This window comes from Primulina tabacum, chromosome 2, assembly GCF_025594145.1.
Source record: "Primulina tabacum isolate GXHZ01 chromosome 2, ASM2559414v2, whole genome shotgun sequence".
Classification (NCBI taxonomy): Eukaryota; Viridiplantae; Streptophyta; class Magnoliopsida; order Lamiales; family Gesneriaceae; genus Primulina; species Primulina tabacum.
Window position 1 is genome coordinate 2556777 of NC_134551.1, and position 13567 is coordinate 2570343.

The 13567-nt window shown below is 31.6% G+C and overlaps 1 protein-coding gene across 3 annotated transcripts; it reads right to left on the reverse strand.

Annotated features, from left to right (window-relative positions):
* Nucleotides 1-1777: 1777 nt before the first annotated feature.
* On the reverse strand, nt 1778-8561 carry LOC142524739 (histone deacetylase 9-like). 3 transcript variants are annotated; one of them, XM_075628825.1, is made up of 15 exons: nt 8467-8549; nt 8301-8366; nt 8093-8205; nt 7889-8006; nt 6558-6632; nt 6259-6478; nt 5409-5472; nt 4657-4749; nt 4458-4566; nt 4249-4298; nt 4081-4171; nt 2977-3047; nt 2654-2752; nt 2031-2097; nt 1778-1906 (listed from the first exon to the last, which is right to left on the reverse strand). In XM_075628825.1, coding segments are annotated over exons 1-15 (1323 nt in total). In that variant the 5' UTR covers nt 8468-8549; the 3' UTR covers nt 1778-1820. The 3 variants fall into 3 exon arrangements, with proteins under 3 accessions (XP_075484940.1, XP_075484946.1, XP_075484953.1); XM_075628831.1 differs by having other exon boundaries at nt 8149-8205; nt 8301-8561; XM_075628838.1 differs by lacking the exons at nt 6558-6632; nt 7889-8006; nt 8093-8205; nt 8301-8366; nt 8467-8549 and having other exon boundaries at nt 4657-4742; nt 5409-6465.
* Nucleotides 8562-13567: the final 5006 nt, after the last annotated feature.

Here is a 13567-nt window from a genome sequence, read left to right on the forward strand (position 1 = left end):
TGTGAACATTGACATATTGATAAGATTTTTTTTTGATAGTGTTTGTTTAATTATATTAAGATGGGTTTTGTATAAACAAAGTATTGGAGTTTAGTTAGTCTAAAATTGAAATATACATGTTTTTTTTTTGTATTTATTTCTATCGTAACGAATAATGATGAGATTTGTTAATGAAATGATACAATGAAAGTTTTACATGCGTTACATGTCAAATGCAAATCATCGATAAAACATATGGATTCATGATTGAACAAATTTTTTTTGAAACAATGATGATTGTTATATCTACTCAAGACAGGTTGAAATCAACCAATGAGATTATGCTTTTTTACGGAATAACAGTCATAATTGTATTGATTTTGGAAAGTGTGAATTAAATTTGGGAAGACTAATTCAAATTGTAAGAGTATTAATCTGATTAGCTAATATGTGATTTTGACTTTTGATAATTTTTGTGTAGAATCAATATTTATTTTAATAATATTTTATGATTTTATTCAATTCTGTGATTTATTTTATTTGTTAATCATGCAAGCTGCATATATAAAGTCAATGAACATACAAAAAATACTATAAGATTCGTCTCTCAACGCAAGATCATGAAACTCATTAGGAAGCATATTGTATATTCTAAACAGGTTCCTAATTGATCAAGTCGCCTAAAATAAGGATTAAAGTCATTTGAGCTTGAGACTAACGTATGTGATGTAAACGTCATGTTTTATTGGTAAGGACATTAAGATGTTCATTCATACATATGTGTGATCATTTGATGATGCAGTAAACAGCCATCACTCAGACTTTTCAAGTGTTATCATTCATTGAATGGAATAGTCCGCGGTTATGGTTGTACGCCATTAGTCCTTTGACCCAAGTCAACGTGGAGACTCTACGTACTAGCATTCATTTTGATCTGTTAAGGGTCATGGTCATTAGGTGACGATGTTGAGTGTAGTTTTGAAATACTTAGATTCAATGTATTGTGGTCAGAGATTCACCATTTACATACGAATGAAGATATTCTATATAATTTAATGAGTTAATAATACAAAGAATCTCCAGTCAGAGTAAGACATGTGCATTTTGAAAAGTGTTTCCTCAGTTGCACATATCATGTCACTGTTATTACTCAAAAATCGTTGTCGAATTCATTTACAACTCTCGATATATCAATTGTTGCATATTCGATTATGATATATGAGTTGAAGAGACCGTAATGTACATCAACCAAAACTTAAGGTTCTTGCAGGCACTGTCAGTAATACCTAGGGGATCACGGGACGATACTACTAGATGCTCTTATATGATCCGATGGGTGCAATCAGACTTCAGTTCTTACGTTTTTGATCAAGTGGTTGATGAAAAGAATGAGAGTAATTAGAGTAAGCTCGAATATGAACAAATGTTGTTCTGGATCACATGAATTTGTGAACTCATGACTAGTTATATCCCTAAACCATTGAGGGAAACACAAGTATTAGATCTACACAAAATTTTTAAACTCTCATCGCTCCTTAGTTGTGAAAAAATGATACACTAATAATAAAAACCACTTTTAAGAATACATTTCCTAGCATTTGGTGCTGTTTTGACCCAAGACTTAGGTAACATATTTTGGACTATAGACATCACATTCAATTTTACAGATTTGTTAATGCAAACGTGAACACCACAAGATGCATAAATTCTGTTCTACTTCTACAGTAACTAATTGTAGGTGAAATACCCATTGGGAGAGTTATGGCAGAAAATGTCTATATACTAAATTGAGACATAGCACTCTCAATGCATAAAAATCATCAGAACCAGCATTACGCTTCTCATGTATCATCCATTGTCTGATCATTGTCATTGTCGCCTTCATAATATTCATCATCTCGCCGGATTTGCTTGTCTCTTGTTTGTCCTAGAATGACATTATCAGTCCAGTAGAACGGTGCCACTTAGTATGTTGATAAAATTATATTAATACAATATTAAAAAAAACGAATGACCAAACTCTATTTTCCAACATTACAGCAATTACTTACGATGAATACGTTCATCGGGATTCTGCTCATCTTCATTGATATCAGGGATGTAAAAATCAGGCGGTACCTACAACATGTCATACAGATTTCAGTTTCCAATCCTCGAATGATTAAACTGTCATAGCAAATACCATTCATATTTTAAATGGTTCAAAATGCAGTTATATTCATCACGCATCAGGTGCTTCTATGATCTGAAAAAAAAAATGAAGATGGTTTGGAAACTGCAACCATAGATAACCATGCTTGTCAGATAAAGATAGACACTACATTGAATATTAAAATCTATCACTCTTTCGCAGTCAGCCAGAATGTGACATCTCACCCTAGTTAATAAATAATTACTACAAAATGCGGTTATTAAATACAAAAAAACGTCTAATAGAAGTAATGAGGTAGTCAAAGAAACGAATCACATATTCTAGTTAAGAAAGAAATAGCAAAAGTTACGAGCATAATGTGCTCTTCAACATATAATTACATTAAGAATTGGATGTTACTAACACCAGTAAAATCATTTGTGCAAATCAACAGCATTCAGTATCCAAGCATGTTAAAAAAATAAATTTACCTTGAAAAACTAACAGTAGTTTTGAGTTTGAAGATATTGTTAGCCTGCTTACCTCGTGCATCTGTACACCAGGAGCATGTTGGATGGAGCTAAGATTTTCACAAACTTGCTGTCTGATTGAGTTGAGATAAGATTTGGTGTTCATATTCTCCTGTTCAATCAAAAATTTCCATAGAAGATATTAAAAATCACAATGTCATTGCTCCTTATTCGAACCCCAACGCACATTTCTTGTGATCAACAAAAACATGGTTGAAACAGTAGATAAAAAAAACTTAAAGGTTATATCCATTAAAGCTTCATGTATTAGCTGGTACAAGTCGATCAAGTAAGTAGCACGGTATATGAATTAATTAGAACAACCAGTTTACTCACCATGTGCCCACTTGGAGATTTCAATGAGTAATCTGGAGCAAAATATTTTATATAATCATTTTCTGGGATCTCTGTAAAATTGAAATTACGTTATTTGGAAAAGATGAACAAAGAAGTTCTGCCCAGCAGTAAAAAGACAAGATAATGATGGCTCAGTGAACAATGTCTCGCAAATGCTTACGTATTTCAGAGGCTAGTCATGCTACAATAACATATATTAGCATAAAGCAGTAGACTAAACAAGAAATAGGCATGAAGTCCTTATAAATAAGAAGGAATTGTTAGTCTCATTAAAGTGACCAAAGCTCATCAAAGATGCCTAAATGATGTTTCTTCAAAATAAACAAATAACAATTTCCATGTGGTAAATGAGTAAGCAAGTATGTTGCATCTGTGAGATTAGCAAGTCAAATTTACAGAATTCCACGTATAGCATGGCTATTTGTCTGCGAACCAAGACATTGTCAAGAATCAAGATACAACTAGGAAAAAACACATCAGCATATGCCCAGCGGAGGAAGAGAAAGAATGAATACTTGACATATCAAATTTGGCAAAAGAAACAAGAACGTGAATAAATTGGGTCATTGCGTTATTGCTATAGTAAGAAAACCCATCCCTCAAACTTGAGAACTATAGTGATATTTATAGAATAGTGATGCCACAGAAGAACATGATGGCATTTGGTTACATTTTCAACTCAATTCAACTACATTCAATTTCAAAGTTATGTGTAACTTTTTCTCGGTATTTTGATATAAAGTTTAGAGGTCCATGTAATATGTAATCAAGCAATATTGCTTTAACGATTGGGTGAAAAAGGCTAAATAAAAGACTCATTGCTTGGAAATAATATGTGATTGTGTATGAACAGTATTTTGAATAATTGATTTATAGTATGAGATTCTGAAATAATAATTTGATACATGTTTTGAAAAAAAAAATTGAGTGAAACTTATTGAACGATAGGTAAAACTTAAAAAATCTAGTTGAATTAAATTCATCAGTGTTGGATGGCTGTGAGGGTTCAAGGGGTCATATGCACTTCAAAAATACAAGTAACCAAATACACAAATTAAAATAAAACAAAATCCATAGACATACCATTAGGGAGCTCCACGCCTAGAAGAGCTCCCGTCTCCACAGTCCAACATCTAGCAACATTCTCTTTAGTGTATCCTCCACCTCCAGTTACCTGTGAAAAGAAAACATTTTATATTCAACCTGAAGTCCCTGCAGAACCATTAATTTTATTCTAAGCAACAAACCTACCAGCAAAGGCAAATTGAGCTGCTTCACAAACTTAACACAAGCTGCATGGCCTGTTGAAATAATTCAATACAACTAGTAAATACCCAAATAAATTGCCAATTTGGCGACGAAAATGGGTAACTCATAAGACAGAGCACATAACAAAATGATAAATGACAATAAACAAAACAGGGTAAGAACAAAAACTGTTTCAATTACAAGCAGAGCACCATCAATCGAAAGGTTGAAGCAGCCCAATCGATCCCCAGCAAGTGAATCTGCTCCACATTGAAGAACAATTGCTCCAGGAACATAGCAGTCCATAACCTTCGTTATAACCTGTAGCACTACAGATTAGGAACCCAAAATTTATCGATTCCTAATAAGGAACTTCTAATTACTAATTACTAAAGTTTACAAAAATGTTACCGTCTTGAAGAGACGTAAAAAGCTGCCATCATCTATTCCATCCTTGAGAGGGACATTTATAGCATAAAATTTGCCTTCTCTCTCCCCTACATCCTTCAAAATTATTTCAACAAATGCATTAAACTTCTTTAATAACAGAATACAAGTCTTAAATTGGCTAAAGGGATCACTGAAAGCATCCTAAAAGCTTTTAAAGCCCTCTATGGACTACTAAGCCAATGGATTTAAATAATAACAGTGTAAAAAAACTACATATATACACAACACAGTCTACAGCTTCCACGAGTCACATTGGGGTAATTCATTTGATACTCGAAGTTGATTTTCCAATTCAAACCTGAGGATAATACACATTCAGGACACCTTAATGACATAAATATTTTTACTATAGGATACTGTTAGAGATTCCGCAGACAAGCATGGAAAAGACACATTTTACGTTTAATCTGCAAGAGTGTGGGTGTGTATTAAATATAGAAGGCATATTTCATTTTATCTATGCTGGTCAGGCTCGCACCCAAGATTTCATCGTGGTAGACAACAGATGAAAATGTGAGCAACTGCTGAACGTAGCCAGATATTTAGAGTACTCGAGACACTGAATATAGAAGAATGAATGGAAAGATCTTCTGTGGAACTAAATTATCAAATTTTTCAAAATACATTGCATTCAGTACACTGTGTATATTCTGCTGAACAAAATGTCTGCACATGAAAGGGAATACCCAAAGCTCAAACCCTAGAGGAAGTACCTTAACATCACCTGTTCCAGGAAAGAACAAATCTCCATATTTGTGAAAACTGACAGTCATTACCCTGCATGTGCAAGTGTAATTGAAATACCAAAAAAAGGCGATGAGACAAATCACAGGTCATATCTATATCGGTGCATTAAGTTTCCCAAAAATGAAAGGTTTACATCAAAGTTGGATATGCGTCATATTATGGAAATAGTAGTTTCCAAAAGCGTAAGTGTGCTCAAACAGAAATCAATGCCAGGCCCTTGTAACAGTTTCCAGAAACACCCAAAAATTTGGAACACCCGAAAATTCTCCAAATTTTTGGGTTATACCTATTTACTAAAGAATAACAAATCATAGCAGAAGCAAAGAAAATAGAACTCATCAGGAGAACGTCTCCGTTCTCAATTCTTTACTCATCTCCCTCACATTTATCTTAAGTATCATATAATCCACCTTCTGTAGTTCAGTTCAATATCTGCTAATGTGTAATTTTAACCAATTTTGATAGTATTATCGAGAAAGAATAAAAGTAGCCATGTTATGTTAACTCTAACACTGTTAAACTCCCTGTTTCGTAGGATAAGTTGGAAGACACGACACACACGGACGTTAGCTCAGCTTCCCTCGATTCACAAGGCATGTACTATTCATAAAAATGTATACTTTTTCCCAGGGCCAACATGCTACACTGGCGCCAACAGCATTAATGGCATGGCACTCGTCCATCAATTAAAAAAATCTCCTGATGAAGTCATCTTCTCTCCCACTGAATTATGTATGAAATATTCAACATTCGTAATATGGACATGTTGTCAGCATCTTCATTTGTAACGTTTACATGACTGTCTTAGTCTTGAACCTGTCAGTAAAATAAAAGGCGCCTTCAACCCCGTCACCATGATGCACATCGATATCAATATACAGCACGCGAGCATGATACTTCAACAGCTCCAAAATTCCCAAAACTAAGTCATTGATGTAACAAAATCCAGATGCCTCACACTTTTTGGCATGGTGCAATCCACCAGCCCAATTTACCGCAAAGTCACAGAGCTGGTTATTTAATCTCCGGGCAGCATCTGCCACAAAAATCAACCAGGATCAGTGAGGTTTGTTCAACCTCAAACTCTAGGTGGAAGACAATTACATCCTGATTACCTATAGTTCCACCCGCATAAATTTGGCAAAACTCAAAAAGGTTGTCAAAGACTGGACAATCTTCTCCAAGATTATCTACGGGAGAGAAAAAAAGTAGAAGTCTGAAAAATTAATATTAAGCAAAGCTATTTTAACAATTAAAATCAGGCAGAAAACTTGTAATCTGAAAGGTAAGCAATTATCCAGAAGTTTTTGTTGCGGGAGTTAGGAAATCAAAGAGTGTGTTGGCTTGTTTAAGTTAAGTATTTGTTTTCCGTTGCCGTCCTCCCAACATAAAAGCAATCAGCGAAATCTCGTTTTTATTTCCTTGAATATATTTTCCCTTCTTTCAACATTTTTAGCATCATCATTACTTTTAACTGAACTTTCCATCACTAAATATTCTATAACATATAAAATTTGAAATATTATGATTTATCAAATAAGGTCTGACATGACTTGACACAATAACAAGTATATTCCTCCGAAACAAAATGAAATATTCATTTTATTTACCCCAAATATTTCCCCAACAATCAGGAAACAAACCTGTTATGTCCTAGCCTCAAAAAACAGCTACAGTAATAATAATTGTGCAGCAGTTAACCAACTATGATAGTATGAAAAATTCCGGCAGTGGACATTAAGAATTCTAGATAGAGGATACGAAATCAAAAACTCAACTTTTCAGCAGTGTTTAAAATATCAATATATTTGTTGATTTCAGAAGTATTTTCATTGAAGATAAATGATATGAATCCAATATAAGTGTTCCTAAACACGGATTATAACACCTCTCCAATGAAACCTTATCTCAAACCCTCCCTAAAAAGAAAAACCATGAAAAAAGTTTTTCATCTCTTAATGCAATTTACTCTGATGCTTATAATCATACGCATAACAAAATATACCACATGCATCCAACGTCTGTCAATTAACTCGATGTCTCACAAATGCAAAGTAGAAGATGACATTAAAATCAAGGAAAAATAAAAAAGTTGTTAATATGACTAGTAGACGAGCACATCAGTTCCAAATATACGATGGAAAAATTTGAAATATAATGCATTAAAAGAATAAAACATTAAATCATGAGAAATATGGTGTGTCCGTGTAAGTCTAAAAGCAATAACACAAACAAAACACACATGTAACTTATATTCCCAAACTCATGACTTATGTGAAAGTAACTCAACCTGAAATATGTGTACGTAAAATCCCACTTCCTAAGATTTCCTCAAATACAAATAAAACAGCATAGTTTTCGTAACCACAAAATGATGATGTCTTTCGACTATTCAAGGTCTGCTACATTCGAATGAGGTAAAATCGATACAAATCTAAATATTCACATTTTGTCATCTCATCCGAGAACAAATTCTGAGTGTCTGGGGTGATTCGCTGAAGAAACTCCACATAATCCGGAGAATGAAACTGAGCTAGCTCTACTGGGTATGCTTTATGAGGCCTCTGAATATTAAAACAAAATATTTGATCAATATAAACCAACAAAATAACATATAAAAGCTAAAATTAGTTGAAATGTTGCAACGAACATAAATTTCCATCTTCTTATGGAGCTCATAAGCGAGAACCAAATGGTGAGTCATACATAACCGGTGCGGCTTCATTGGGTGATTCGGCCCAAAGTACACGTTCCCCACATCCCCTGCAGTTCAAATGATTTGGTACTTCCATTTCACTTCTTTTATAACAAATACACATCAAAGCATGAAAGAAGAAAATGAGAAAAGAAACAGAAACCGTCGTAGAAGTAGGAGGTTTTGTCCTTGCTGCGCATGCTAGAGTAAACCTGATCACCGCAGAACACTGATTGAAGAGTAATGTTTTTATTCACCGAGATTTCTTTAACAAAAAGTATAATTCGCCAACTCTATGGCAGAAAGTTCAAGAGAAATCCGTAACTCACTTGTGCAAAAACCAAACCCTAGTTGTTTTGGGAATTAGGTTTTCGGCAAGTGTATCCATGATCGAAAACCCGAGATTAAAATACGATACAATTTAATTCCCAAATTATTATAGAGAAAATAAATAAACTAGTGGTAAGTGCTTGATGCGTTCATATTTTCATATATTTATTTGAGTTAATTGATTAATCAATTGAGATTAGGAAAATTTAAATGGTTTAAATTGATTTCATGCTTTTTAATCATGATTTTTCAGCTGTACATTATCGCAAGTGATGAAATCGAGATAAAACGTCGTAAAAAAAATTTATTTTGGATGATTCAGTCATAATCTTTAATTTTTGATTTCTTTCTCTTCAACAATATCAATTGTTTTTGTTACACAAAAATAGATTCATTCGAGAAAAATGTTGATCGTAAATTATAATATTGGTTACGTAACAAAATACAAATACATAACAACTATGTAAGAATAAAAATGATTTCGAAATTATTTCAAGCAGACACTCGTAATATTAAGAATGAGTAGTTCAATAAGACAGCTTGGATCGAATCGGTTTCGAGTCATTTAAAATTCATAATTTCTAATTGATTTTCTCATCTATAACACTTTAGTGTCAAAATCCAAAAGATAGACTAATTACTTCAAATAAATAAATCGTATTCCTACTAAGCTTATCTATTTGGGCCTAATAGCCCGAATAGCAATGTTTACCAGGTGCGACCTTGATCAAAATATTTCGTGTTTGTTTGTTTTTTTTTTTAAATAAATTAAAATATTGCATTTATGAAGGGAAAATTTAGAATATGATACTCTATTTTTAAATAAAATAATAATAAAATGTTACGAAATAATTTTTACAAATACAAAATTGTTTCTTTTTCTTAAATGTCGATGCAAATTATTGGTTCATCCATGTTTGTGAGAATTTTGGAATCCCTGGATAATTGAAGGACAACTTTAAAGTAAGAGTATGTTTTTTGTGAGACGGTCTCATGAATCTTTATCTGTGAGACGGGTCAATCTTACCGATATTCACAATAAAAAGTGATACTCTTAGCATAAAAAGTAATACTTTTTCATTGATGACCCAAATAAGATATCTGTCTCACAAAATACGATCCCGTGAAACCGTCTCACCCAGGTTTTTGCCTTTAAAGTAATTAATGATTTTAGCTTGACTAAACGCACTCATAAAAGTTACGCTTTTATGGGGACCGCATTTCATTAATAACTAAAGAATTCAATTTTAAAAGTTTACATAGTCACATAATCGAAAACCCACTATATTTCAAGCCAAAAAAAGTCATTTGAATAAAGTCCATTAATTTTTATTATTATTAATTTTTGAGTGAAATACTTGAGGTATCATAATATATCAACTATTCTTTTTTATGAAGAAATATTTAGTTCATCGTTTTGCTAAAAATTCGATCACGTATCACTTACCTATGTTTATAAATATTTTGGAAATCGAAGTGAATATTTAATATAAACATATATTTATATATACGTTTTATAATCAGCTCACAAATTAGATATTATAACGTAAAAATAAAATGTTATATGTGTTATACGTGATGGGTAATGTCCTAATTAAATTGGCCAATGATGAGTTATGACCCAAATTTCTTACAAAGGCAACCGTTAGACACTGTTAAAAAGTTTATAAATAGAGAAATATTATCGTCATTCGATGTATATTTTTATTTTGAAGCTCTCTAACTTTCGAAAAATATATTTGAATTATTTTATGACTTGAGTGTCGAAATGTTTACGTTAAGTGTTTATTCGTGACGTTGCTGACAACTCACAATAATATTTGTTGTTTACCGTACGCTCAAATCCGTTTATATCTTTCCATGTTGGTCTACAAGCAACCTGAGCAATTACATATTTTTTTGGCTACATTAATATATAAATAATATTAAACCTAAAATTTTAGATTTTGAAAGAATTCCACGGAAGTTTTTATTTTTATCAAATACATTGAACAGCTATATTAAAATCATGATAAAATTCAGAAAAATATATTGAATTCTAACCACATATCGGTTGACTAAGAAAAATCAGTGATTTAGTTTTCATGATTTTTTTTAAAAAGCACAAAATATATAAATATATATTTTTAATAATTTTCTAAAAATTATACGGATCCAACGTTCGTCGTTTTATAAAAAAAATTATAATTATTGTTATTGATCCATCAATAATAATTTAAATCATACAACAACACAAACAATATAGAGTAGGTATCTTGTAAGACGGTCTCACTAATCTTTATCTGTGAGACAAGTCAATCCTACCGATATTCACAATAAAAAGCAATACTGTTAGCATAAAAAGTAATATTTTTCATGGATGATCCAAATAATAGATTCGTCTCACAAAATATGACTGATGAAATCATCTCACACAAGTTTTTGACGACATGATATTTCAATTATTTTCAGCAGTGAGGGTCGAAAGTGGTTACCAATCCAAATCTATTTTAAAATAATTGCAAAAAAATCTCGATTTCATGATTGATATTGACTGGCCAACTTGTTAGTGACACATCGCCAAACTAAATGGGAGGATGATCGTGGATTCTTATCACACAAAATCTAACCAAATTTGCTAGGAAACCATCACCAATTAAGAAATTAAATTGAAATGTCGACGCGTTGTGCTTTTTCAGTATTCGTGCAATATAAAGTATATGCTAATAATGCTATACAAATAGATCCAAATTAGATAATCGGTTTACAGCTACTTAGAACTGATAATTGTCAAAATTTCCCTAAATAAACCAGCTGATGCAGCTAAAATAAATGAGTCACGTAGACTGCATACGCAAGATTTGACTGATTAGTAAACTAGTCCACTTGGCCCGTAAATGAGCTCACATGACTGGTAAACGGATCCACGTAGACAATACACAGTTAATTTGCGGGACGTCACCTGCGTCACGAACATTCGTCAAGTAGAATTTTCCTAAACCATACATACATATATAGATTATATGTGAAATGCATGACGATCAACTCGTGATGTGTGACCATTTTTTGGTAGACGAAATCACACAAAAATTGAATAAATCAGGCCATCCAGAAGAACAAATAAAAAAGAATATAAATCCTACATCTATTGTCTACTCACCAATGCCGTCACGTTTCTGAATGTCGTTACGCTATAACTTTGCTATCCATTTATGTATTTCATATTTTTTTATATAATTTTTTTTATGAAACACATGTATCGCGTGTGTAACGATTTACCATTATATATTATTTGAGATCGGCTAGATTAATTCGCTGCCACGACGGATCTCTAAAAATATATGACCATTGAATGAGTTTTTTGTTGTACCCTAACCTTATTGGTCGTTATATAACTAGTAAACATGGATGGGAGGCTGGCTTATGGTTCTTGTGAAGTCAAATAATTTGACAATGTTGAGCGTTAACGGAAATGAATATATATATATATATTGTCATACACACACACACACATATATATATATATATATATATATTGTCATGTCAATTATTCTTCGAGGAAGAAAACTTTGTATTTGTTGTGAGGCATGTGAATTGTCAAACTCGAGGTTGAAAATCTTTTCATATCATCTACTTACTATGTTAAATTTTATGAATTTGAGGATTAGAATAAGTAAGACAAAAGTAAAAAAAAGATTTATCATAAATATTTCACTTCTTTAGTTTTGGGTGCATTCGAATCTGATCGTATACTATCAAACTTTTGAAATTCTTGATTTCAAATTTCATCCGATTTGTTGTATGCAAATAAGGTGAATTGTCAACTTTACCTTTTTTATTACAAGGGAAAAAAATAAACTTCGTCATTTAAGTTGACTTGATAATCGAATTGTTCAATTATTAATTTTTTTTTTTGCATTTTTGTTTTTTTTTCCTTTGAACTTTTAGGTTTTTTTCTTCAACACTACTGGGATTATTTTATTTATTTTTTTGATAAAAAAATTTCTATTTTCCTTCCGCGGATATCAACACCACTTAAAGTTATTGGATCACAATAATGCCGCTCTTTTTTACTTACTTTTTAGAATGTCAAGTTATTATTTTGTTAAAGAACGAATGCTTGATTAAGGGCAAAGGTTGGAACATATTAATTAAAGAACTATTATATCAAAAGCGAATCGTTATTTAAATCGATGAGTTTGAGATATACGAATTTAAATCCTATTGAAATAAGAGCAGGTATAACGTGAGACGATATCACACATTTTAATCGCGAGACGAGTCAACTCTATTTATATTTACAATAAAAAATAATATTTTCATGGGTGAGTTAAATTAAAATAGAAGATTGAAGAATTAGGCACGTTTGAATTGAATGGGGCTAGGTTCTATTTTATGTGAAAGTACCATAGTTGACTCTATAATATGTTAGAAGCATTATTTATAAATATTCTCATTTGAAATTATAATTTTCATAGGTTTTATTTTAGGTGTGGATCCCATATATTGAGGTGGTTTCTACTCGAAAACAATCCAACCTCATTTATCTATAATATAATATATATCATTAAATTTAACATCTAACTCTACTTAATTTTAGTTTGTCAATATAACATCAAAGTTTTTTTTTTTACAGTTCTACTGTGCATAATATTTGTTAGCTAACTTAGCTCGCATCTCTTATAGTTTGTCAATAAGACATTAAATTTTTTTTATGGTTTTATATTCGTAATTGACTAATTTGAATCTCGAGATTCATGTCCATTATTCCAAACTCATTTAATTTGTTTGGATTATATTGGTTTAATTTAGGTGAATTTCCAAACTAACTTAACGTAAAAGATGAAAATTTTCATTTATAATACATAACAACATTAATGTCGTATGATATTTGATTTTAAATCATTTTTAAAACCAAATTAATTAATTTATTTAAACCCTTCAGTCCATCCATCCAAAAACTAATTATTTGATTATTCAATTTTTTATATAAAAAAACCATATATTTTCGATGTTCAATACAAGTCTATGATCATAAAATCATATAAAATTTTGTTTTGATAAGTCTTCAAAAAAGGGTTTGCAAGCGATTATTAAATTAAAAGATTTAAAAGGTTGGCA